The sequence below is a fragment of the Amblyomma americanum genome, chromosome 6 (assembly GCF_052857255.1).
Source record: "Amblyomma americanum isolate KBUSLIRL-KWMA chromosome 6, ASM5285725v1, whole genome shotgun sequence".
Lineage (NCBI taxonomy): Eukaryota > Metazoa > Arthropoda > Arachnida > Ixodida > Ixodidae > Amblyomma > Amblyomma americanum.
Window position 1 is genome coordinate 165,862,451 of NC_135502.1, and position 26,271 is coordinate 165,888,721.

Here is a 26,271-nt window from a genome sequence, read left to right on the forward strand (position 1 = left end):
ACTGAGCTTGAACAATATTCAAGGCAAAAAAATGTGGAAATCAAGGGTCTTCCTTTTGATCAGAACGAACAACTGCCAGAGATACTTCTGAAAGTTGGCGAAGCTATCAAGGAGCCGATAACAATGCAGGATATAGAAATTTGTCATCGAGTCCCGACAAAGAATAACCCATGCCCAAACATTATCGTACAATTCTGAAATCGGTCAAAGCGTGATGCTGTACTTGATAAAGCCCGACAATCAAAGATTACCACTGACAGTCTTCACTTTGAAACAGTTGCACAGGCAAGCGCTGCCGATGGCAATTCTAACTCCGAAGGTGATTCAAACGGCAGCCCGTCCCGGACTCGTGCAGCAATTTATGTTAACGAGCACCTTTGCCCCACATTGAAAAAACTGCTGGGAATGACTGTCACTCGAAAAAAGGAAAAAAAATGGAAATTCGTCTGGACGAGAAATGGACGCATTTTCGCGAGAAAGGATGAATTGTCCGATGCGATCCGCATTGCCTGTGTAGGTGACCTAGATAAAATAGTTTAAGGAGAGCTCGTTTCCCGTTGATTTTGTTCCACTTCACCATGGCCAAGCAGCTCTTCTTGCCCGCTGATGTTTCTAATTTACATTCGAAAAACAAAAATGTCACTTCTTTCTTTCATTTGAATTCTCAGTCATTACGCAACAAAGAAGATGAGGTCTTTACTTTTCTCAAGTCGCTAAAATTCTCATTTGATGTAATTATGATAACAGAAACTTGGTATCGAGACGATGAAGAAGTTCTAACCCTCGATGATCACAATACATTTTCCCAGCATCGAGTTAATAAGAAAGGAGGTGGTGTGATGTTAATGTTAAACAAATCTTTTAATGGCTGTGTTATTCCTCGTTTCTCCATGGTAGTCAACGACTATGAAATACTTTCTTATCGCTGTGGCTCAGATGTGTTTTCAGTGGTTTATCGTCCTCCCGGTGGAAATGTGTCTTCTTTTCTTTTGTTTCTTGACGATTTTTTGTCCTGGATAACTGACAATGGGCTGAACCTGATATTAGGTGGCGACATCAATATAGATTCTTTAACTTCATCTCATGAACAGCGTGAATTAAATATGGTTTTGGATTGTAACGGTTTTCGAAACGTCATCTTGGAGCCAACAAGAATGCATACAGGCTCATCTATCGATGTTTTATCACCAATGTTCAGTGTACATTCACACAATCTGGTGTAATCTGTGCTCAACTGAGTGATCACTTACCAATTTTTCTCTTTGCTGATCGTGCAAACAAGCGTCAACGAAAGAAGCAAATAGTTCAAACATACCAAACGATAAACCCAGATACCTTAGAACTATTCAGAGCCAAACTTAAGGAAGTGTCCTGGAAGTGTGTGTACGAAATTAATGATCCAGATCTAGCGTATGATACTTTCATAAAGATAATTACAAGCATATATTTAGAGTGCTTTCCTGAAAGAACTTGAAAAAAGTCAAGGAAAGCTCGTAAACCGTGGATCAACAGAGACTGCCTCGAAATGATAACAAAGAAAAACAAACTCTACAGCCGTTTCCTTTCTTCAAGAGCTCCCGATGACCTTAAAGCTTTTAAAAATTTCAGAAACCAGGTAACATCATTTCTTCGCCAAGCAAAGAAAGATTACATGAATAAGCTATTCAACTCCAATACAGTAAGACGAAGCGATCTTGTTTGGAAGGAAATTAACAATATCTTAAACCCTCAAAGAGACCCCCAAACTTGTACATCGATCAAAATAGGCGACTGCGCGTTATCCGGAAGGCAGCTGGCCAATCGCTTCAACGATCACTTTATTTCAGTTGTGAGGAGTGCTCATGATCAACGCTCTGCAGAATATCTAAAATTTCGTACCACTGAAACTGCGTTTCTGTCGCCGACAGATAAGCATGAGATTCAAAGTCACTTCGCAACCCTCCGTAATAGCAGGTCTCGTGATATAGATGGCTTCCAGGTGCAACCCTTTAAATATGTCATTGATATTATCAGCCAAGTTTTAGAGTACATATTCAATATCTGCCTAGAAAACGGAGTATTCCCAAAGCGGATGCAAATGGCTAGGGTTTCTGTTATCTATAAAAGCGGTGACAGAAACGACCTCTCTAACTATCGTCCAATATCGATACTTCCCGTCTTCTCAAAATGTCTAGAAAAGGTGATGTTTAAACGTATTGCTAGCTTTAGTAAAAAACACAACGTAATAACTACATGTCAGCATGGTTTCAGAGAAGGCAGGTCAACAGAGAGCGCCCTTCTTGTGCAGAAAGAATACTGGAATCATTTGAAAAGAGGGAGCTTGTTCTGGGCATATTCGTTGATTTTTCAAAAGCGTTCGACCGGATCAACTATGAGACTTTAATAGCCAAGCTAGACATATACGGTTTTCGGGGCGTCTTTCTTCAGTTAATCCGATCTTACTTAACCTTCCGTTGTCAGCAGGTCAAGATTGACAATCAGCTTTCCGATATACAGGCTCTACGAGCTGGTGTTCCTCAAGGCAGCATATTGGGTCCACTGCTATTTAATCTTTACATAAATGATGTTACTAGTCTAGATAACAAATGCACATTTTTAATGTATGCTGATGACACCAGCCTATTTTTTAAATCAACTAATGTATATGATCTCTTTGGGCAGGCGAATCAGTGTTTGCTTTCCCTCCATGAATGGACAGCCATTAACTCCTTGGAAATTAATACCAAAAAAACCAAAGCAATGCTTTTCCGTCCCAAAAATAGGATCATTGATTTCCTGGGATTATCGCTGTGGCTAGGTTCGGTAAAAATTGAGCTCGTCCCAGAATTTAAAAGCCTTGGAGTGTATTTTAATGAATATTTATCATGGAATAAACATGTAGATACTACGATTATCAAAATAGCTAAGGTAGTGGGTATTCTTTCCAGGCTTCGGTATTGCTTACCGCAATCTGTAAAAAAAATTATCTTTCAGTCCCTATTTTCTTCTGTTATAGGATACTGCTTTTTGGTTTGGGGGACCACCACCTTTTCGAATGTTAGCAAGCTTCATAGATTACAAAAACGAGCCCTTAGAATCATCGTCAACGTTTCTCGAGATGCACCAACAGAAGCGATTTTTTGTAAATTGAATATAATTCCTATCCCGCAGCAATATGAACAAACTTTATTAAGGCGCTACAGGACTACAGCCATAAACACAGCTATCTTCTTCAAGGAACTCTACAGACTTGAACGCAAGTCTCACAATTACAGCACTCGTACAAAAAATCATTTCGTCATTCCAGAAACCCGAACAAATTACGGACGGCAGAGCATTAGTTACACCTTGCCTCTTCTTCTAAACACAATTCAATAGTTACAGTGTGCAGATAACGCTATTATTTTTATTACCTCACTGAAAGTGTGCATTTCTGTAAATATGTTTTCCACACTGCGTGTATGTTTTTTCTTCCTTGCCGCAATCGTATGTCACCTTTTCTACAGTATTTAGTTAAACATTATATGAAAGTGCCATTTCGCCCTGTTGTTTCTGTTAAAATTATATTTCATTGCATAGTCAACTCATACGCCGAAGTTACCAAGTTTTTGTAAGGGGCGCAGCCCCTCGTCAAGCCGTTAATAGGCTTTTTGGCTGCGCCCCTAGCATCCTTGTGATGTTGAAATAAAGATGACTTGACTTGACTTGCGCAGCCATCTTTCAATAGCGATTTCATGAAGCGTAGTTGGCTGCAGAAAGATGCTTTCTTCTACTCTGTCCATCAAGAACTCAACATTGGGGCTATTTGCACAGCTACTACCCAATATTCCAGAAGTTAAAAAGTGAGCATTTAATTTGTCAGCCAGGTCAGACCCCGAGTAAGTGACACCATCAATGCTAAGCTCTTGCGGTATCGAGCTGCGGTTTTTAGCAAGTAATGATTTCATTAGCCTCCAAGTTTTCTGGGAGCAGTTGTAGTTGTCCGTAAATTTATTAATGTAATACACTGTTCGCGCTTTCTTTAGATCAGAGTTTAATTTATTTCACTCTCTTTTATGTTCTGCTAGCTTGTCTAAGTCCTTGGTTGCAATAAACACCTGGAATATTGCGTCTCGCAGCTTCACCCTGTTTACAAGTTCTTTTGTGATCCATGGTTTTCTGGCTTTCCGATATTTTCTTACTGGCTTGATAGGGAAAGATTTGTAATATACATTAGTTATTTTGCCAAAAAATAAATCTAGCGAAGCTGGGCAACAGGCTTTGGTGCTTTCTTTCGACTTGAGGTTCTCACTAGGAAAAACACAAGGCAAGCTCATCTTTTGCTTAGCTGTTATTATTTAACTACATTAACCGTGAAAACTTTGCATTCTACATCTGCATTAACAGCTGAGGTGCCAACCTTTGAGGACATCTGCCCCTACAAGTGTTAATGGTTCTCTTTCGACTAGGCCCCAAGCACAAAGTACACGACAGCAAAATGGCTACACGCTCTCCTCTGCCTTGATGGGAAGCAACACTGATTTTATATTCTGAAGCTGCTGAATATTCCAAGAGACATCATAAAAGCATTTATTTTAGTACTTTCTTTTTCATCTACATAATGAAGCAATGAGCACTGCGAGATCAACGACAGGAATTCTTAACATTCTGAGCTGCAACAAATATGTAAATGGCATGTAATGTCCCGCACCACCCTGCAGGCTCTGCGATGCATTGCAATGCACATATATGTTTAGTCAACTCTGCGCGTGAGCAAGGTTCTCTCTCATGCACCAAAGCCGAAGTGGAAGCTGGCATAGTTTCTCTGTCACTCACCCACACAGGTCCTAGACGCACTATAGTAGAGGTTTTTCAGCCACATAGTCTCGGTGCATGCTTGCTGAGGCATAACTCGTGCAAGCAGAAAGAAAACAGTAGCACTCAAAATGCAACATATTTGTCATGCAGTTGCATTTTTGCATTACAGCCGAACCGAAATTTAGTTGCTTGAGACAGTTGTTTAGCATGCAGGCTTCTGCAGTAATTACGCCATAAGCTGTAGCAAATATTGAACAAAAGCATTTCTGACAGGGACATCTACCAACAAAAAACAGATTGTGTGCCTAAGTAAGGTTGTGAAGCTGGCAAGTACACAAACTTTCTAGAGGAAGAACTCAGCGTACCGTGTGTGCCAGTTTCAGCACATCAACTAAAACGCGATCTACCTTGCTTGCAGGCAACAGCAGCTTACGTACTACCACGCGGCAAGAAACTCGTGCAGCTCCGATGCAGTGCACATGAAAACTTTGCAAAGACTAGAAAAACTACGAAAAATGGTAAATTGTTTCGTACATCCCGAAGCGACACACTGTCTATGAGGGACGCTGTAGTGAAGGGTTCTGGGTTAATTTCGACCACCAGGGATTCTGACATTTTACAGCACACTGGCGCCTCTCGCACTTCGCCTTCATCAAAACGGCGGCTGCGGTATTGAACCCGAGTCGTCGGCTCAGTAGCTGAGAGCTCCAACCACTGAACCAGTGCAACATGTATTGAAGAAGTACCGAAATTCCTCCAAGGATTTGCATGATATAAGCTCTCTTCAGTCATTCTGCTACAAAAAGCACTCGTGTGTAATGCGGGGCTGCAGTTGCTGGTAGATCAAATATTCAGCTCCTGATAGCACAAGACCACCAGGAAATTTTTACTCTAATATATGTTAGGGAAAAAAGTAGTAGCCGCATTGTAACAATAACAAGAGGCCAACTTGCAGTGAGTGAATGAAGCGTTTTAAACCATTGCCTAAACTTCAGCACAGACAGACGATGCACGGCAAAACGTTCGCACTTTTATCGCTTTTTCGCAGTTTATTCGAATGCTGAATGATGAACAAGGATATAATAATGCACATAGAGCATGCTGAGCTTTGTTAATTCATTCGCACATATTAACATAGCAAGAGCCGAATTAATGCTTGTCAGGGCTGTATTTCAAGCAGAGCGCCGTACAACCGAATCTCGCCAAACGACCCGGAAGTCGGAGTACCCAGCATTGAGCACCACTTATGACAACGAATGTAGTAGTTTTTAACGCGACAGCGTTAAGGAGCTCATGTCACAGAAATGCTGGTGTCGGCGTTGTAACACTATAGCCTCCAGATAAAAAAGAATTTGTGGAGATACGAGGAATCGAACCAAGGTCATTCCCATTGTGAGGCAAGCACGCGCAGAACATGCTACAAAGGCTCATTGGTTCATACTGAATAACGGTGGACCTAGTGAATGTGCTGTGGTCAGACTTCATGAAGTGTCTTTGTGTACTGATGTGTTCATGAGTTATACCCTAGCATCGCTGCAAGACGCTGTCGCGTTTCACTCTTAAAGGTGAAGCTTAACCATCCTCCAATTTTTTTCATGCCTCACGTGACCTATAACTACAATTTGATATAGCAGTCAATGTTTGACTGTTGAAACCGAAACAGCACGAGAAAGAAATTCAATTATAAATTATTTAGCAGTTGTAGGGGAATGCCACGTAATAATCCATGTATAATAATGCCTTACACATCATTACAAAGAAAACACACTCAGAAGTTAGGTTTATACTTCATGATGAATACAGTGCAAGACAAAGACAAGGGACAGAAACAGTGAAGGACACACCTGAGCTATCAACTGAATTTTATTTTGGAGGCACAATCAATATGTAGTCGAACAAGGGGTGGTACATAAGGTCTACTCGCTCTTGTAGTCTCTTCCTCTAAAGATGCTAGCCACTGCACTCACAGTAACACCTGAAGGAGCCAAGCCAGCTCCGAAACGTTGTGGTTCTAAATGTTCTTGGTTAGAGATGCGTCAGAGTTGATTAAAAGAAATCCAAGTCTAACACTACTAGCAACAGGCAAGATATATCTTAAAAAGTAAAAATTGCCACCACGATTCCTTTTATTGCACCACTACTCTACACAAATGAATTAAACATGTCATTTTTATTAAATAAGAGCATTGTGCGAGAAAAAGCTAGCTCGGTAGTGCCAACAATGTACAAACTCGGGACATCCTTAATGCGGGTTGTTTGGTCATGATGCATTCAAAACCTACAATGCCTTGTTTTCGCTGAGCGCCTGTACGATTAAAGAACGTCCTCAGGATGTTTGTCGTTGTCCTAAGAGACAGCCCTCTGTGGATAAATCTGCACTTGGACAGCCGATATCTTGTCAGAAAAAAAAAAGAAGAAAAAATGACTCGATTTGCGTAGTTACCCAAATGCGAATTAGGAATGCTACCACCATGTGGCCATTGGTTTGCATTGTTATTCATAATATTTCTATGTGATTAAAATGGCATATCAAATGCATTCTGTGTGCTTGCATGGCGGCAGTTACATGACACAATCCTTATTACAGTTGTTCTATGCATGCATATGTCAGTCACGGCTTCCATTCAACAGAAAATCCAGAGTCGTCCGCGTTGCCGTCGTAGTCTGCATTGTGAGCAGGAAGCAGGTGGCCCACCTGCCATCTAGGTTACGTGATGCTGTGACGTCCTCACACACTGTCCATCATCGCAGGCAGCAGTTGACCGGAGGCCCAGAACTACACACGGCTTTTTCCATGAATGTGGGCGTGGGTGTTTCAAAATACGTGGTGTTGCACTAGAACGGGGGCTGAACCGTGTCCCTAACCCTAACTGGCTTTTCAAACAAATGTGGGCAAAAAACTGGTTCCATCCACTTCTGGTTCGACAGTACTGATTGCTAGGCCTCCTTTGTGGGACATTCACTGGCTACGACTTGCCCATTGCACCCAAGGCAACATGGTAAACCACGTCGTGTGCCCTTCCATTTTGAACGGTAGCCACTGCTCCTGTTTAAAGAAACGAATTCTTCCGTTAGAAAACAAGTGCGTGTTTCGGGTAATAAACTGTAATAAAAATAAATGGCACATGCTACACACGAGGCAATATAGGCACCGTGCGCATCTAACTCCGGAGCGCAACACATAGGCACCGTGCGCATCTAACTCCGGAGCGCAACACACGCGCAACTAGCGCGGCGCGGGCGTTCAGAGAGACAGCGATGTGAACTCGCCGGAGAGGCAGCGAGCGAGGCAGAATTTTGCGCTATGCGTGTGAGGTTATTTCAGACACAAATGAACTTTGCAAAGAGTACAAGAAATTTTTGTGCTGTTGGCTGCAACAGCACTTACCGCAATTCAAGTTTGAAGTTCTGAAAGGCGCAAAAGACACACACACAGGAAAAAAGGGGGATGACACAAAGAGCGCCTACTACCAACCGAGTTTATTGCGGAAACACCTTCTTTTATAAGCCAAGACATATCAACCACGAACCGGAAGCAGGAAAACACATAATCATGGTTTGAATTCACATTTCGAAACACTATCGGCAGAAAAGAAAAAGCCACAAGAACAAACAAAAAACCCCAGAATCTAGGACTATACGTGGCCGTCTAAGAAACCCAGCTCCTGGTGGCAGAGTTTAATCGATGAAGTGCTAATGCACGTGGACCCAGCTTTCTGTATATGATAGGCTTCGATAATCTCTCTTTCAAATTGCTCCCTGCCTCTGCCGATAAACGTTGCCTGTTCCAACACCGGTCCGCAATCTCTGCATTCCCAACAGCGATCCGGCAGGTTGCCCCTGTCATTGTTTTTAATTGTTCTTCTGTGCTCGCTAGCTCTCTCGTTGAAACACCAGACAGTCTGGACGATGTAGGCAGATCCACAGCTGAGCGGTGTGCGATATATGACTTCGGACTTGCAATCGGTGAACCGTATCTGATGTTTGATAGTGCATCGTCGGGGTCGTCTGTTCATCATGGAGCAAATTTTTGCAAGCTTGCATGGTGCTGAAAACAACACATTTACACCATATCGACCCCTACCTTCATGATGTTGTGCGCTATCTTATGCATGTACGGTATTACCACCTTAGGCCTCTTGTCTTTCTGCTTGCTTTGCGTATCACCGGTAGAAGTGACCTGATTCTTTGTAGCAGAGATTCACATATCGCAGTTATCATCAGATACGGGTAGCCAGCGCTACCCAGTCTCAGCAGCTGCTTGTCGAAGCCGGCCTGCACACAATGATCGCAGGATTTCGAAAGAGCTGCGTGTAGGCACGTGATGGCGATGCTGCGTTTTACCAGTTTAGAGTGGGCACTGCTGAACGGCATGAGGCTTTTCTTAGATCGGGGATTGTACACACAACACACATGGACTTTCGGTGTCATCCCCCTTTTTTCCTGTGTGTGTGTCTTTTGCGCCTTTCAGAACTTCAATCATGAACCAACTAGCCCCAAAGCAAGTTCTTCTGCACCGCAATTCACCTGGGATTCAGTTTTACGTGCATCTTCCCGACCGAAAACTGACACGGAAACAGTTTCATTCTAGAAAGTAAGTCAAGCGTTTACTTTCATTGCGGTTCCATATCGCACAGCTGCCCCTGTGAATTATCTCGCGAAGATAAGAGATCTTTCTCTCCTGAATTTTGGGGTCGGCAGAAAAGTGTGCTGAAAAGAGAAAAAAACATTGTCCACAGTGCTCGTTAATGAATCATATTCAAGCGCTTCTACCAAGCACAATATGCGCCCCTTGAAATGCGTTCAAGTGTGTCGCTCAATAACTGTTGTCTTTCACCACTTTGTGGTAATGCCTCGTAAGCATGCGCAGGCAATATCGGGAGTATAAAATTCCGCTTCTTGCATGAAATAAAATTAGTTGGAAGTAAGCGCTCGTGCTGTCTGTCTTTCTTATTCTATGTCCTTGTCTTTTTGTGCTTTTACGGTCAGCATGAAAAACGAATACTTTTTCTTTTTGCCTTTTTTTTCTGAGCAGTGTATACTCTTATGAATGTAGTTTACATTTTCAGCTTTCCGATCAAAGCGAAAGGGGGACACAGGATATTTGTAGTTCGTGCGACATCCTGCTGGCCATTACGTCATGTCATACACAGTAATCTCAAATTAATTATTAGTTTAAGGCTGCCCACCTGAGTTCTAGGTATGCACGGAATATTTTCTTCTTTCCAATGCACTTTATTCTGGGTGCTTATGGAGAGGTCTGCCAAGTTCTCTGGAGGTACTATTACATATTTTTGATCATTTCTGCTTCTGCATCTTACAGACTGAGACATACTCAGCAGCTACATTATACAACCTGACAAACTACACAAACCTTTCGGTAAAATCCTGTTTCTTCCGTATCAAGGCAAAGTCGTTCGACACTGTCTCATAGCTGGGGCAATCGGGCCACGATCGCTTGTCCCATATAAACATTTTCTTTGTGCCGTACTTAATGCCTCTAATATGGTTGACCACATAATCCACCTTCACTGACATTTTAGTTCCCAGAAAGAATGAACAAGCAACATACCACCCACAAAAATATCTTAGAACCATCGCTGTTTGCATAGTCAACGGTTCGACGAAAGCTCGTCTCGTCAGGCATTAGTAGAAGCAAAAGATTAGTCACTGACCAAGTCAAAGTAATAACAAATTGATGTTTCGGAACCCCTACGGGTTCCTTGTTCACAATGAGGCTAAAATGGCAGTGGTCGAAACTTAAATACCCAGAATATGACGTAATGACTGTATGTACACGGGTGGCATCGTCCCTTCCTTCCGGTTCATAGTATCAGGTGTCGTCTGGATGAATGATGACTCAAGCAAAAGCCGTGCCGTCAGGTTCCGCTCTTTGGAAAGAATTGCGGCGTTGTCCCAGGCGATATCATGCGTTTTTTCGTGCGCGTGCTCGGCAATCGCATTGGAAGCCACTTTGTGGTTATCAACATCGCGCTGTTTGCCTTTCATCTTAGCACGCAATGTAGGATGCCATGAGATAAATTAACCGCACACACATGAAATGTAAAAACTTTTCAGTGTTCATGAGAAGAGGATTTTATAAGGGCTCTTAATATGGTCTAGTTTTTCTGATTCAGCCACCTTTCAAAATTTTGGATACACTTTCCGACCGTATGTCGCTCCGCTCCAAAAAGCTGCCACAGCAGCGTCATGTCTGTATTTTCCTGCAGGCAGCTGCAGGCTGCTTCGACCAGGTGCTTGGTCGGTGACAGCTGTGTAAGAAAGAGTAATCATTAAAACTTGCCTAAGCGAACAAACGAATATTCCTTCAAGCTGACTAATTTCGAGGGCGCAGATAAGCATGTCTGCACGATGCACCGTGCCCACACTTGACTATTTTGGCGGTAAATTCAGCGCAGAGGTACGAAGGACACTGGAAGGGGGACAAAACAAGCGCTGCCTCGCAACTAAATTTTATTATGAACGTTGAATTTTTGGACGTTGGAGGTGATAGTGCCCTCTACGCTATCTATTTACTGCGTGTTTATCGCACCCCTATGCCGTTTATCTCTCTCTCTCTCTCTCTCTCTCTCTCTCTCTCTCTCTCTCTCTCTCTCTGTGTGTGTGTGTGTGTGTGTGTGTGTGTGTGTGTGTGTGTGTGTGTGTGTGTGTGTGTGTGTGTGTGTGTGTGTGTGTGTGTGTGTGTGTGTGTGTGTGTGTGTGTGTGTGTGTGTGTGTGTGTGTGTGTGTGTGTGTGTGTGTGTGTGTGTGTGTGTGTGTGTGTGTGTGTGTGTGTGTGTGTGTGTGTGTGTGTGTGTGTGTGTGTGTGTGTGTGTGTGTGTGTGTGTGTGTGTGTGTGTGTGTGTGTGTGTGTGTGTGTGTGTGTGTGTGTGTGTGTGTGTGTGTGTGTGTGTGTGTGTGTGTGTGTGTGTGTGTGTGTGTGTGTGTGTGTGTGTGTGTGTGTGTGTGTGTGTGTGTGTGTGTGTGTGTGTGTGTGTGTGTGTGTGTGTGTGTGTGTGTGTGTGTGTGTGTGTGTGTGTGTGTGTGTGTGTGTGTGTGTGTGTGTGTGTGTGTGTGTGTGTGTGTGTGTGTGTGTGTGTGTGTGTGTGTGTGTGTGTGTGTGTGTGTGTGTGTGTGTGTGTGTGTGTGTGTGTGTGTGTGTGTGTGTGTGTGTGTGTGTGTGTGTGTGTGTGTGTGTGTGTGTGTGTGTGTGTGTGTGTGTGTGTGTGTGTGTGTGTGTGTGTGTGTGTGTGTGTGTGTGTGTGTGTGTGTGTGTGTGTGTGTGTGTGTGTGTGTGTGTGTGTGTGTGTGTGTGTGTGTGTGTGTGTGTGTGTGTGTGTGTGTGTGTGTGTGTGTGTGTGTGTGTGTGTGTGTGTGTGTGTGTGTGTGTGTGTGTGTGTGTGTGTGTGTGTGTGTGTGTGTGTGTGTGTGTGTGTAGGTACAGTATTACGACAAATGCGACTGTTCGCTTTAAAGGTTTATTGTGCCAACAGTTTCGGGAATGGTATTCCCTTCGTCAGGGCAGGCTTAAAATGAAACTGTCTTGTCAATATAAGGACAAAAAGCGGGCGAGGATGTATAAACTCCGCCCTCAAAGCAAACTTGAGAGTGAGGGCAAGGGGCCGTATAATGGACCGCGCAGCAGCTCTCACAGGGGCAGTGGCTGAATAAAACACAGAAAAACGCAGAGCAAAACGGGGAGGTGGAAATAGTAAAGGAGTAGAAAAGACAACGAATTTGAACAGCGATAGAAAAGGGAAAGGAGCATTAAACACGGCTCTAGACGCACCGGGAGGCCGCACTCCCCCCTCCCTCTCTACGACACTCCCGCAAGACGCCACCGGGTCCGCGTGGGCGGCCCGGCCCGGCCCGTATCAGGTATCCTGAGACGCTTACTGGGGACGCGCACGAGAGACACTTGTTGCGCGCCGCAGCGGCAACCTGCAACCGTGTCGTATGCGTATCTTTGCTTCTTTTCTTCGGTAGGCCCTTCCATCGGGCTTTTCTACCAGACATCCTGGCGCCCTTCTTCCCATAAATATACTAGGCCGTTTCAACCCGTGTCCGGCAGTGCGCTTCCCGTGAAAAAGTGGCAGCCGTGGGGGAAAAAGACAACAAATATTGAGCGAAGCCCGAGTGCGTAATGAGAAGGCAGAGAGGAATTTGGGAGAGAAAACGAAAGAGAAAAGAACTCGGCCCTGGTGTGCGCTACATCGACCACGGATTTACATCGCTGACTCTGTGGCGCTTCCTTGCTGCGGACGGACTGCGCACCAGTTTTGAGGGCGTCGGACTGCTGGCCCAACACTTCAAGGCGGAGCTCAACTATCCACTTCATGGTTGGCAGCCGACCCCGTTCGTGCCACGCAGCAGATGCCCTGGGTGCCATTCTGGAGACGCGGCCCCTTCAACATCACCTCCCAGTATACCGCCACTGCCACCGCCAGTGCCGGAGCGACGCTACGACACCCGCAAGACCTACGCCATGGTCGCCCAGCAGGCTGCGCCTGAACAGAGCAGCTGACTACCTGTTGCAAAAGGTACGGCCCGCGGAGAGCAGAAGTGGTCTCAGACGTTCCTGTCAGTGAGGAAAATTATTGATAAGTGTGTGAGATTTGAGCTGCATGCATCTCACCTAACGTCCTACCTGTCGCGGGGTACTGTTCCAAAGAGACTTCGTTTGGGCGAGAAAGAGGAATGGGATATTATACTATTGGAAGCATATCTAAAGCTAACAGAAGCTGTGGTCAACCACAGTAAACAGAAGGTTGCCGAACTTCGAGATGTTGAGGAAACACAGATGCGCCAGCATGCTCTATCTCCTGCCGAACTGTCTATCTCCTGCCGAACTGTGCGAACTGAAAAACTACGAGATAAAAAGAAGGCAGGATGTCTCCAACGATAAGAGCAAAAAACTAGCATGTGACAAAGTTCCACTTCCTTCAGACGAATATACGGGAACCAAGTCGTCCAAGTTGAGCTCTAACTTTTGGTTGGCAGCTGTTGGCCGTGAGACCGTTGTCCCATCTAAAGAGAATGACACGACTCACAGTTCTCTGAATGTTGTTGGTACGGGGTCCGCAGCTGAGAACTGTGAAACATTGTGTGGGTACACAAATGTGTTGAATTTTTCACAAAAGGTTCCCATGCCTGCCCAGCTGAGCCTCCTATCCAATGGTTTAACTTTTTGTCCAGCATCTGGTAAGTTTAATGAGTTTCAACTCTTTCAGGATCTGGACAATTTCGCACGAAACCTCCGCCTTAGGTAGTATTTCCACGAGCACACCAGCGACAGAGAACAAACGTGGACACCGAGTGAACAACGCGATAGACACCTTGATATGTATATATCTGCGGTGCAGAAGGATATCATCAAGGCGTATGGAAAACAACGTCCAGTCCGCAGCAATCTTTCGAATAAGGAACAGCAGGCTTTGGAAACGTTGCGTAAAGATGAAAACATAGTAATAAAACCGGCTGACAAGGGTGGAGCTATAGTAATCCTGGACAAATCAGAATATTTAAATGAAGGCCACCGCCAGCTTAACGATGCTCAGTTCTAAAGGAAACTTCCGAACGACCCCACAAGTCAACTAGTGATAGTGATAGAGGACACTCTTGCTGGACTCGCTAAGAACGGTAAAATAAGTGTGGCAATGTTAAAATCAATGTTGCCGAGCAATCCAGCTCCCGGCCGTTTTTATCTCCTCCCTAAAATACATAAGGCCAACCATCCTGGCCGTCCAATCGTGTCCAGCAATGGGGCTGTGACGGAGAACATATCTAATTTTATCAACTTTCTCATCAAGGACAACCCTCCCAGTTTTCCTATCAAGGACACAAGTCATTTCCTTCGGGAAATTTCCAACTTAACCATCCCCACAGGAGGCCTTCTAGCGACTATGGATGTTTGCTCCCTGTATACAAACATCCCGCACACCGACGGCATAGCAGCAGTGCTGGCAGCCTTCGAAAGCTCAAATTCTTTGGTAGATTTGGACAATGGAACTCTTTCCGTCCTTGAACTGGTCCTGAATTCGAACAATTTTGAGTTTCATGGTGAGCACTACCTCCAGATGAGCGGTACTGCGATGGGCACAAAAATGGCACCTAACTACACTGGAATCTCCATGGCGTCACCGGAAATTCCGTTCCTTGACAAACAGCCAAAAAAAAACACTTTTCTACAAGCGTTTCCTGAACGACATATTTCTTGTATGGGAACATGAGGCAAGCCTGTTGGAATTCATAGCTCAGTTTAATGCCCTGCACCCCTCAATCAGGTTCACCCACAGTATCTCCGACTCGAGAATTAATTTTCTCGACGTGGAGATATCGGTAGACGGTAACTGCCTTTCGACTACACTATACAAAAAGCCCACGGATAGGCAGCAATATCTTCATTTCCAGAGTAGCCATCCGAAACACTGCAAAACAAGCATTCCATACTCTCAGGCGCACAGATACCGAAGAATATGTTCTACAACAGAGGAATTTGACCAACATACAAGGACTCTCAAAGCCGCTCTGTCACGACAGAAATACCCCGGGGAAATAGTGGATGACGCGATTGAACGCGCTCGCAACCTAGAGCGCACATCCATCATGGCAGAAAACAAGGTCAAAGACGACAGCAAAACAAACTTAGTCCTTACATTCTCCTCAACGGCTCCCAGAGTAAGTAATATACTAAGCCGTCATTTTAATATAATCAGACAGAGTAATAAGTTGTCACTAATATTCAAGGAACCGCCCAGAGTGGTGTACCGCCGGGACAAGAACCTGAGAGACTTGCTTGTCAATGCGAAAACAAAGAACTCTACCCAGGGTGGGTGCCACCCATGCGGAAAACCTTGGGTGCAAAGTCTGTCCGCACATTTTAGACACCAAACTGGCAAAATCCAAGTTCGACAACTTTGTGTTTCACATAAGCGAAGACCTTGGCTGCGACTCAAGCAATGTGATTTACAAACTTCATTGTGAGGTGTGTGGACAAGATTATATTGGTCAGACCAAGACATCATTTCGCTTCCGCTTTAACAACCACAAAGCTCACGTGTCATCATTACCCAGCTTACCTCTTTCCAAGCACCTGCGTTTGCAACTCCACAGTTTCGAAAACATCTACATCATCCTTCTCCAGTCCGGGTTCCCTAGCACTTACTACAGGGAACAAAGGGAGTCATACCTCAATCACAAGTTTGGCACGTTCTCCCATGGCATGAACGTTACTCCTGGGAGGCTCTCCTGCTTGAGGGAGACAACGTAGGAAATTTCACCCGTCACAGGATTTGGACAGCATTATAAATCAAAATACGCCGGATGTTGATCTTGACAACTTCAACCATGCTCTAAATGGCTGGGAATGTAGCTGTTTATTTTGTCAGTAATCTCCTTTGTCCAACTTACAGCCAGCTTCCATGTTCTATCTGGAATCGACACCTATATTCTAACTCTATCACCTAGCCCACTGGGACCACGCGGCAGCCCCCGCGGGCCGCAAAGCTTTCACGGTTTCCGCACACATGTATTATTATTTTCTTCTTTTTTTAACTTCCGTTTGATAAATTTCTTGTATTCTGTGCTATGTCTTCCGCGCCTTATTCATTCTCATTAACCATTTGGTATTTGTTTGGCACCACATTCTATTCATTTTTTTGTGTTTTAATATTTTCTTCTTTCAAAGTTCTCTTGTGCTTATAATTTTTGTGCTCTTTTTCCCTTTCGTTTTCTCTCCCAAATTCCTCTCTGCCTTCTCATTACGCACTCGGGCTTCGCTCAATATTTGTTGTTTTTTTCCCCAACGGCTGCCACTTTTTCACGGGAAGCGCACTGCCGGACACGGGTTGAAACGGTCTAGTATATTTATGGGAAGAAGGGCGCCAGGATGTCTGGTAGAAAAGCCCAATGGAAGGGCCTACCGAAGAAAAGAAGCAAAGATACGCATACGAGACACGGTTGCAGGTTGCCGCTGCGGTGCGCGTCCCCAGTAAGCGTCTCAGGATACCTGATACGGACCGCCCGCGCCTTGCGGCGGCGTCTTGCGGGAGTGTCGTAGAGAGTGAGGGGGGGAGCGCGGCCTCCAGAGCCGTGTTTAACGCTCCTTTCCCTTTTCTATCGCTGTTCAAATTCGTTGTCTTTTCTACTCCTTTACTATTTCCACCTCCCCATTTTGCTCTGCGTTTTTCTGTTTTATTCAGCCACTGCCCCTGTGAGAGCTGCTGCACGGTCCATTATACGGCCCGTTGCCCTCACTCTCAAGTTTGCTTTGAGGGCGGAGTTTATACACCCTCGGCCGCTTTGTGTCCTTATATTGACAAGACTGTTTCATTGTAAGCCTGCCCTGACGAAGGGAATAACATTTCCAAAACTGTTGGCACAAAAAACCTTTAAAACGAACAGTCGCGTTTGTCGTAATACTGCACACACACACACACACGCACGCACGCACGCACGCACGCACACAGACAGACAGAGAGAGAGAGAGAGATAAACGGCATAGGTGCAATAGACACGCAGTACATAGATAGCGTAGAGGGCACTATCACCTCCAACGTCCAAAAATTCAACGTTCACAATAAAATTTAGTTCAAGTCAAGTCAAGCTTATTTTTCTTTTCGTCGAAAAGAAAGGGGCCAGGACTAAAAGCTGTGAAAGACAGCTTGACAAGGCCCTGGCCCCCTACAATAATTGGCAGAGCAACAGCTAGGAGAAAGATCAGTTTGCATTATTTTATACATCGAAGAGTTTCATATTATTACTTTTGTCCGTATGAAAATAAGACACACAGTAAAGCACAAAACAGAAAATTAGACACATCCTAAAAACACAGTCTTAAAATTAGAATACATCAAGATAACATTCTAAATACAAAGCAACACTAGGTTCATAACAGTTGTTCACGGCAAAAAAGACAAATTCGGCGATTAGACTCATATACTGGATCGAATCCTGTTGCATGCAACTTATTCAGTAGTTTTGGTACAGTGTAGCATAATGATTGAGTGTATAAATACGTGCAAGGCACTGAGACAAGATATTTTTCTTTGTGCCGGGTTTGTCGGTCTCGGATATTTTCTTTTAATTCTGCAAGGTTTACAACAATACTTACATTGGATTTTATGAAATATTTATAAGCTACGATTATCTTGTAATCAAAAAAGGAGAACACAGAAAGGACATTATACTTCAAGAAAAGCTCTTTGGTTGGATGACAGTAAGACACACCCGCAAAATACCGTAATGCTCTTTTCTGCAACAAGTGTAATTTGGATAAGTTGGTTACCCCTGTGGTGCACCAGACTAAGCTGCAGTACTGTAAGAGCGGTAGCACAAGCGCGTTATGTAACAAGAGTTTTATTTTAGAAGGCAGCAAGTATCTTGTTCGGGTGATGGCGCCAACTGCTGACGCAACTTTTGAATGCAAGTAATCTATGTGGTCGTTCCATGTAAGGTGTCTTGAAAAGACCACTCCCAGTACTTTCACAGAGTTCACAATTTCAACTTTTTCTGTTCCTAATCGTACACTCAAGGTATCCGGTAATTCCTTCCCTCTTGGAATGTATAGGACTGCTTTTGCTTTGCTTGTGTTTATTTTTAAGTAGTTTGCTTTGACCCAAGAGTCCAAGTCCAGAAGCGCCATATTTGCTCGCTCCTCTACATCTGCTTGCGTACTTCCGGGAACGAAAATGGTGGTGTCGTCCGCATAGGAATTAAACTTTACGTCCTGAGTGCAGTGCACCATATCATTATTATAAATAAGGAAGAGTAGCGGTCCGAGTATGCTTCCCTGTGGCACGCCGGCATGAACGGATTGCAAAGATTTAATGTTATTTATTTCGACATATTGTGTCCTGTTGCTAAGGTATGATGTAAGAAGCGCATGTGGTGTTCCACGAACGCCGTATCTGTGCAATTTTGAAAGAAGGATAGTGTGATTGACAAGGTCAAATGCCTTTGAAAAATCGACATAGATGCCCAGTACCATACGTTTTTTGGTGAATGCTTCAATGATAAATTCTTTTTCCGTTAAAAGTGCTGTTTCTGTTGATCGATGCTTCCTGAAACCATGTTGATAATCGAGCAGAAAATTAATACGCGATAAAAACGAGTTGCGAGACAGCGCTTGTTTTGTCCTCCTTCCAGTGTCCTTCGTACCTCTGCGCTGAATTTACCAGCGCCGCGCGGCAGCGTGACCCGACCATCTTCAGCGGCACAGATGACACGGATGAGGAGGATTGGTTGGCCTCCTATGAACGCGTAAGCGCATACAACAAGTGGGACGATAGCGTCAAGCTCACCAACTTTATCTTTTATCTGAGCGACGTAGCCAATCTCTGGTTTCGAAACCACGAGGCTGACATCTCAAGCTGGGCAGCTCTAAAAACCAGTCTGACAGAAGTATTTGGCCGTACCGCAGTGCGAAAGCTCCGTGCCGAGCAACACTTGAGAAGTCGGGCCCAGCAAACCGATGAAAACTTCACCAGTTATATAGAAGATGTCGTCGACCTCTGCAAGCGTGTCAACCCTTCTATGAGCGAGGCCGACAAGATCAGACACATTATGAAAGGCATTGAGGATGATGCCTTCCAGATGCTCGTCGCCAAAGATCCCCAGACTGTCTCCGGTGTCATCGGCTACTGCCAAAGCTTCGATGAGCTGCGCAAACAGCGCCTTTCTACCTGGCGTGCAGGCTTTCAGGAGGCCGCACTTTGCAGCTTGGCTCTCCCAGGGGACGGTGCTCTGGATCAACAGTCGCTCCTCCAGAGCATCCAGCAATTTGTACGTGAGGAAGTCGCACGCCAGCTATCTTTGTCTACCTGCCCGCCTACGCCTGCGCCGTCGCTCACTCCCAACCTACAGCGTGTTATCGAGGAGCAGGTCGCTGAAGTCCTGCCACCTCCTTCTCAGCCAACCCTGATCGCGGCTCCTCTGACGTACGCCGATGCCGTCGTGCGGTCGTGGCCCCCACCTGCTGCCCCTGTCTACAGGCCACCTACCCGGCAGTTAGAACCCCAGCGACCTGCAACCCCACCTTACCGTCCGGTTGCCCACCCCCGATCACAGCTGCAGCCACTCAACCCCTGGCGCACACAAGAAAGACAACCGCCCTATTTGCTACGCCTGTGGCGTCGCTGGTCACGTAGCTCATTTGTGTCGCAGTCGTGACCACCATCCCTACGATTATAGGCGTGAGCTGACGTACGACCTTCCGCCGTCGTCCTCGCCTTCGTCACACTTGCTGCCTCCAGATTCTTCTTCTCCTAGTTACCATCCCCGCTCCCACCGCTCACCGTCTCCTGGCTGTCGTTCCCGTTCTCCAATGCTCCGTCGCCAACCCGCCGTCCACGCGGAAAACCAACCACCGCAGTTCCGGAGGCAAGAACTGCGTCACCAGCGGCTCACTCAAGACCTGTTTCTGCACCTGCCAATATTATTACTGTTTTCGTTGAAGGAGTCGCCGTCGAAGCACTTGTTGACACTGGCGCAGCCGTTTCGGTTCTCAGTCACACACCCTCTGTCGCAGACAAAAAAGTGACGACGCCCCTTCCTCCCGTTTCTCTCTGCACGGCCAGCGCTCAAGACATTCGACCGTTAGCCGCCTGCACCGCCCGCCTGCTCATCGGGAACGTTCCCTACACAATCGAGCTCATCATCCTCGCCCGCTCCTCTCACGGCGTTATCCCTGGTTGGGACTTCCTCTCCTCACATCACGCCGTTATTGACTGCGCCCATGCTCAGTTTGACTTGTCGCCCTACAGTGACGCCCCCTTGGACGTAACCGGTGCTGCTGCCGCTACTGTGGTCGTCTCAAAGGACACAGACGTTCCACCTTTCTCTTCAGTTAGGTGCCTCTTTCTTGTGCTGCGCTCTCAGATGCAACTGTGACTTATACTCCCTCTTTACGATTATTCCGTCAATCTGCAATGCACCATCTAGCCCGTCAGCAGGTGTTGTTAAACTATCTTTACGATGCGCTGACCAGAAGTCTGTTTTGCTGCCTCATGCTGTGCTGACAATTGTTTGTGGCTCCAGCTCTATTTATGTGGCCAACCCGTTCTCCTGCCCTACCACTTTACTCCGTGGCCAATCGCTTGGCAGCATTGCCGTTCTCGATCCTGCCACCGCATACCCCCTCGTTGATAGCGCGGCCGGCCTTCACGTCAGTGCCATTACGCCTGTTCCCATCACGAATCAGTCGTCTGTAGATATTTTTCGCCGTTCCGTCCACGCCACCCTGACGTCTACACAACGAGACCAGCTTGTAGCCGTTCTGCAGTGTTTTCAAGCTTCGTTTGACTACCAGCAACCTTCCTTGGGCCACACCACCACCGTTACCCACTGCATTGACACTAAAATCCATGCCCCTTTGCGCCAACGTCCGTACTGTGTGTCAGCCACAGAGCACCGCCTCATTGACGAGCAGGTGACCGACATGCTCAAGCGCCGCGTGATACAGCCATTGCACAGCCCGTCGGCATAGCCAGTGGTTCTGGTCAAGAAAAAAGACAGTTCTGCGTGGACTACCATCATCTGAATAAGATTACACGCAAGGACGTTTACCCTCTACCCCGTATCAATGATGCCCTTGACTGCCTGCAGGGCTCCGAGTTCTTTTCTTCATTGCACTTGCGCTCCGGTTACTGGCAGGTGCCGATGGCGGAGGCCGATCGCCCAAAAACTGCATTCGTCACACCTGACAGGCTCTATGAATTTAATGTAATGCCCTTCGGCCTCTGCAATGCACCCGCCACATTTGAGCGCATGATGGACAACATACTCCGAGGGCTCAAATGGCACACATGATTTTGTTATCTAGACGACGTTGTAATCTTTTCCCCGGACTTTTAGTCTCACCTCCAGCCTCGAGACTGTTCTTCGCTGCCTGGCCGATGCTGGCCTCCAACTTAATTTGAAAAAGTGCCGCTTCGGAGCTCGGCAGCTCACCATTCTCGGACATGTCGTGTCGAAGGATGGCGTTCTCCCGGATCCGGCCAAGTTGCGAGCTGTGGCCGAATTTCCAAAGCCCAGTTCTGTAAAAGACCTCCGCAGCTTCGTCGGCCTCTGCTCCTACTTCCGCCGCTTTGTCCGCAATTTCGCCACTATCATCGACCCCCTGAACAAGCTCCTTTCCAGCCACGACCTTTCGGCCTGGTCGCCAGCATGTGATGAAGCGTTTACGACACTCCGTTGCCTCCTCACCACTCCACCAATTCTGCGCCACTTCGACCCTCGTTCTCCAACGGAACTCCACACCGATGCCAGCGGCGTCGGCCTCGGTGCAGTACTCGCTCAACGCAAGCAAGGCTTTGACGAATACGTTGTCGCTTACGCTAGCTGGACACTCACAAAAGCTGAAGCCAACTAGAAGGAGTGTTTAGCCACCCTTTGGGCGATCATCAAATTTCGCCCCTACCTGTACGGGCGCCCTTTTGACGTCACCGATCACCACGCCCTCTGCTGGCTGTCCTCTTTGAAAGATCCCTCTGGTCGACTGGCGCGATGGGCTCTGCGACTCCAAGAGTACGACATTCGCGTTATCGTTCCAATCGGAAACATGCCGATGCTGACGCCCTCTCACGTTCCCCTGTACCATCTGAGGCAGCGCCTTGTATATCCGCCCTGCCTTCTTTGATGAAGTTTGAGTTCGCTGATATGGCTTCCGAGCAACGCAAAGACCCGTGGATCACTTACCTTTTTGATCTCCTATCTGGCCAATCGTCTCAATCTCCTTCCCGTGCTCTCCGTCGTCAGTCCCGCCATTTCGACATCCGAGACGGGCTCCTTTACCGCCGCAACTATCTCCCGGATGGTCGCAAGTGGCTTCTCGTCATTCCGACACATCTGCGCTCCTTCATTTGCTCTTCCTACCACTAGATCCCCAGTGTGCCCATGCCGGATTCTTGAAGACTTTCACCCGTCTACGGCAGCGGTACTACTGGCGTGGGATGGCCCGTTACGTCCGCCAGTTCGTTCAGTCCTGCACCGCATGCCAGCGACGAAAACATCCACCTCGCCGACCCACCGCTCCTATGCAGTCGCTGCCTTGCCCAGTACAGCCCTTCGAGCGTGTTGGCATTGACCTCTACGGCCGTCTTCCCAGCACATCAACTGGGAACCGCTGGATGATCGTTGCCATCGATCACCTTACACGTTACGCTGAAACATCGCCTTTACCATCCGCTACAGCCCACGACATTGCATCCTTCATTCTCCATGGCATCATTCTTCACCATGGTGCGCCCGAAGGGCTGCTCAGTGATAGAGGTCCGGCCTTCCTCTCAGAATTTGTAGAAGCTCTCCTTCACGAATGCAACGTTGTTTACCGCACCAGCTCCGCCTACCATCCCCAGACAAATGGCATGGTTGAGCGTTTGAATCGCACCCTCGGCGACATGCTGGCCATGTATGTTGCTTCCGACCATTGTCGCTGGTACCGCGTTCTCCCTTTTGTTACATACGCTTATAACTCCGCTGCTCAAGCCACCACCGGATTCTCTCCGTACCTTCTCCTGTACGGCCGTGAGCCTTCTTGCACAATGGACACCATTCTACCTTACCGCCTTGATGCTTCCAAATTTACAACTCTTTCTCAAGCCGCAACTTATGCCGAAGAACGCCGACAGCTTGCCCAGTCCTTCACTTCTCACGCCCAGCAGCAGCAGAAAAGCACCCGTGATCCCCCTGCACTTTCTCCCGCTTACCTTCCTGACTCTTTGGTCTGGCTCTGGGTACCCTCCTCAGGTCCCGGTCTTTCCTCCAAACTTGTTAGCAAGTACCAGGGACCCTACCGTATTCTTCAGCAGACATCCCCCGTCAATTACCTTATCGAACCCCTTACGCCATCCCCTGATCATCGCCGCCGAGGCCGCGAAATTGTCCACACGACCCGCCTCAAACCTTACTACGACCCCACCGTCGTCACATCGCCCTAGGCTGCCAGGATGGCGCCCTTTCACCCGGGGGAATTGTAAGACTGGACAGGGGCTTTAGAATCTTCAGAGGCTGGCGCTCAACGAAGAAGACGACGAGAAGCGCCGAACGCTCGGTCGCTCGTGCGTGCTCTGGACTGAACGCGGTCTCTGATCTGTGCCTGGACGGTTCCACTGGTTGTTTGTGACGCTGTGCTTATTACTGTGCTCTGCTCTAATTACTGTGCTGTGCAGTGGTGTGCTGTGTTCTTATTACAATATATATATATATATATATATTTGCGCTCCTTCTTAATAAAATTTAGTTGCGAGACAGCGCTTGTTTTGTCCCCCTTCCAGTGTACTTCGTCCCTCCGTGCTGAATTTACCGCCAAAATGAACTACATCCAACTCACCATTCTTTTGCCACGCTTGAACCCCGTCTTTCGCCAAAATTTCTTTCACGTCGTGAACATGGCAGGAGTAAGAAACAGGTGCCTGTTGCCACATCGTCTGCTACGGCGCGGAGCCATCTCACTCCGGACGCCAAAGTGCCTGTTGGTGGCGAAGGTTACCTGATTGGTGGCTAAAATCAAGACAAGAGTAAAATTTCACAAGTGATGGCTAGGTGGCTTCAGTCATCGCCCAATTTGAAGGGTGGCATGTTGCCTTATCCATCCATCCATCCGGTGGAGGTGCCAGCATCTACCTTGGTGCCAGGAGGGCGCACGGTGCCTATATGATGTTTCCATCCCACCACTGACCGATTTCTGAAGAAGCAATGGATTACCACAGATCTACTTTGGGCATTAATCCCCTCTCCACTGTGGCCTGAACATGCCGCTTGCGTAGCCACTGAAAAAGCAGGGAGCGCGCGCTCCTCACTAACCTCTAAAGCAATGTGCCATTATCTTACCATTTTAGGTGCAGTTGACAAGCGGATCGGTGCTTTCGAGGCTTGTGAGCTGCGCAGCAGTCAGCAGACCCCATACGGAAGAAATTGAGTAAAAAGCAGAAACGCACGCTGACAACGCAAGCCACTCTCATACAGCCGACTGCAGCCTTACAGATGAACTGTTCATTTGTGCTACAGTGACATCTTGCATTTGCTTTTCTCGAAGTGCATTTCGTATATTCATCTCCTCAACCTTCAGCTTGCTCATTTGATACTTAAGCTTTTGAACAATTGACAAGATCAACGTCTCTTCTTCCTTCAAATACTGAGCATATCGGCGCTCCGCCATCTTTGTTTACATCGAAGCAGGCTGCGTTCCAATGGCTGCGTTCCAATACTCCCAAGTAGACGGCTGCTTAGACGTCTAGCCGGACAGCCGCCATCTTTTTTCAAGCAAGGGGAATTGATTAAACAGACATTACCGGGACTAATATATGCGGACGATATAGTGATAACGGCTGACAACAAGGAAGACCTGCAGAAGTTGTTAGACATATGCAGTACAGAGGGAGATAGATTAGGCTTCAAGTATAGTAAGGAAAAATCTGCAGTCATGACATTTAATGAAGAGGGCGGCGAGCATAGAATACAGGAGTTCGTGCTAAAGGTAGTGAATGAGTACAAGTATCTTGGGGTGTGGATAAATATCAGTGTTGAGTATCTGACAGAGCATGAAAAATATGTAATGAATAAAGCTAGTAGGAATGCAGCTGTCATGAAAAATAGGGCACTGTGGAATTACAATAGGTATGAGGTGGTAAGAGGGATCTAGAAAGGGGTAATGGTCCCTAGCCTCACCTTCGGTAATGCGGTCCTGTGTATGAGGCCACATGTTCAAGCAAGGCTGGAAATTAGGCAACGGGGAGTGGGGAGGTTAGCTTTGGGAGCACATGGCAATACACCAAATCAGGGGGTACAGGGTGATATGGGATGGGCGTGTTTCGAGAGCAGAGAGGCTAGCAGTAAGATAGCATTTGAGGAACGATTGAGAAAGATGGAGGAAAAGCGGTGGGCTAGGAAAGTTTTCAGATACCTGTATATAAAGAATGTTGACACGAAATGGAGAATGCGAACTAGAAAATTGACAAGCAAATATCTGGACAACAGTAAGGGGGCAAATCAGCAATTATCGGTTAAGGAAAAGGTTAAAGGAACAGAGAGAGCTTTGTGGAAAACAGGGATGCTGACGAAATCGGCACTGGAAACATACCGGACCTTTAAACAGGAAATTGTCAAAGAAAATATCTATGATAATTGTAGGGGAAGTTCTTTGTTGTTTGAGGCCAGGACTGGAGTTTTGCGGACTAAGACGTATAGAGTCAGGTACCAGGAGATAGACATTTTGTGCATTGCGTGCGGAGAGGAGGAGGAAACGGCTGAACACTTGATACTTTTCTGTAAAGGGCTGCACCCTACAGTGGAAGGCAGCGGGGCTGACTTACCCAAGGCATTGGGGTTTAGGGATAGTGAAGGGAAAGTGGATTTTAAGAGGTTAGAAGTAACCAAGCGAAGGTTATCTTATTGGTTGCTAAAAGCAAGACAGGAGTAAAATTTCACAAGACATGGCTAGGTGGCTCGAGCCACCGCCCGATGTAAAGGGTTCAGCCGTATCCATCCATCCATCGATTT

The 26,271-nt window shown here is 46.5% G+C and overlaps 1 protein-coding gene and 1 long non-coding RNA gene across 2 annotated transcripts in view; one reads left to right on the forward strand and one right to left on the reverse strand.

Annotated features, from left to right (window-relative positions):
* Positions 1-4,524: 4,524 nt before the first annotated feature.
* LOC144094165 (uncharacterized) lies at positions 4,525-24,961 on the reverse strand. The gene is made up of 2 exons (XR_013306460.1): positions 24,604-24,961; positions 4,525-7,822 (listed from the first exon to the last, which is right to left on the reverse strand). It is a non-coding gene; the product is annotated as an uncharacterized LOC144094165 (long non-coding RNA).
* The window catches only part of LOC144094162 (ubiquitin carboxyl-terminal hydrolase 8-like), a 402,680-nt gene continuing 384,602 nt past the window's right edge, over positions 8,194-26,271 (forward strand). The window contains exon 1 of the mRNA XM_077628075.1: positions 8,194-9,370. Within this exon, the coding sequence (XP_077484201.1) occupies positions 9,258-9,370 (113 nt within the window). The 5' untranslated portion in view covers positions 8,194-9,257. The remainder of the gene's footprint in view (positions 9,371-26,271) is intronic.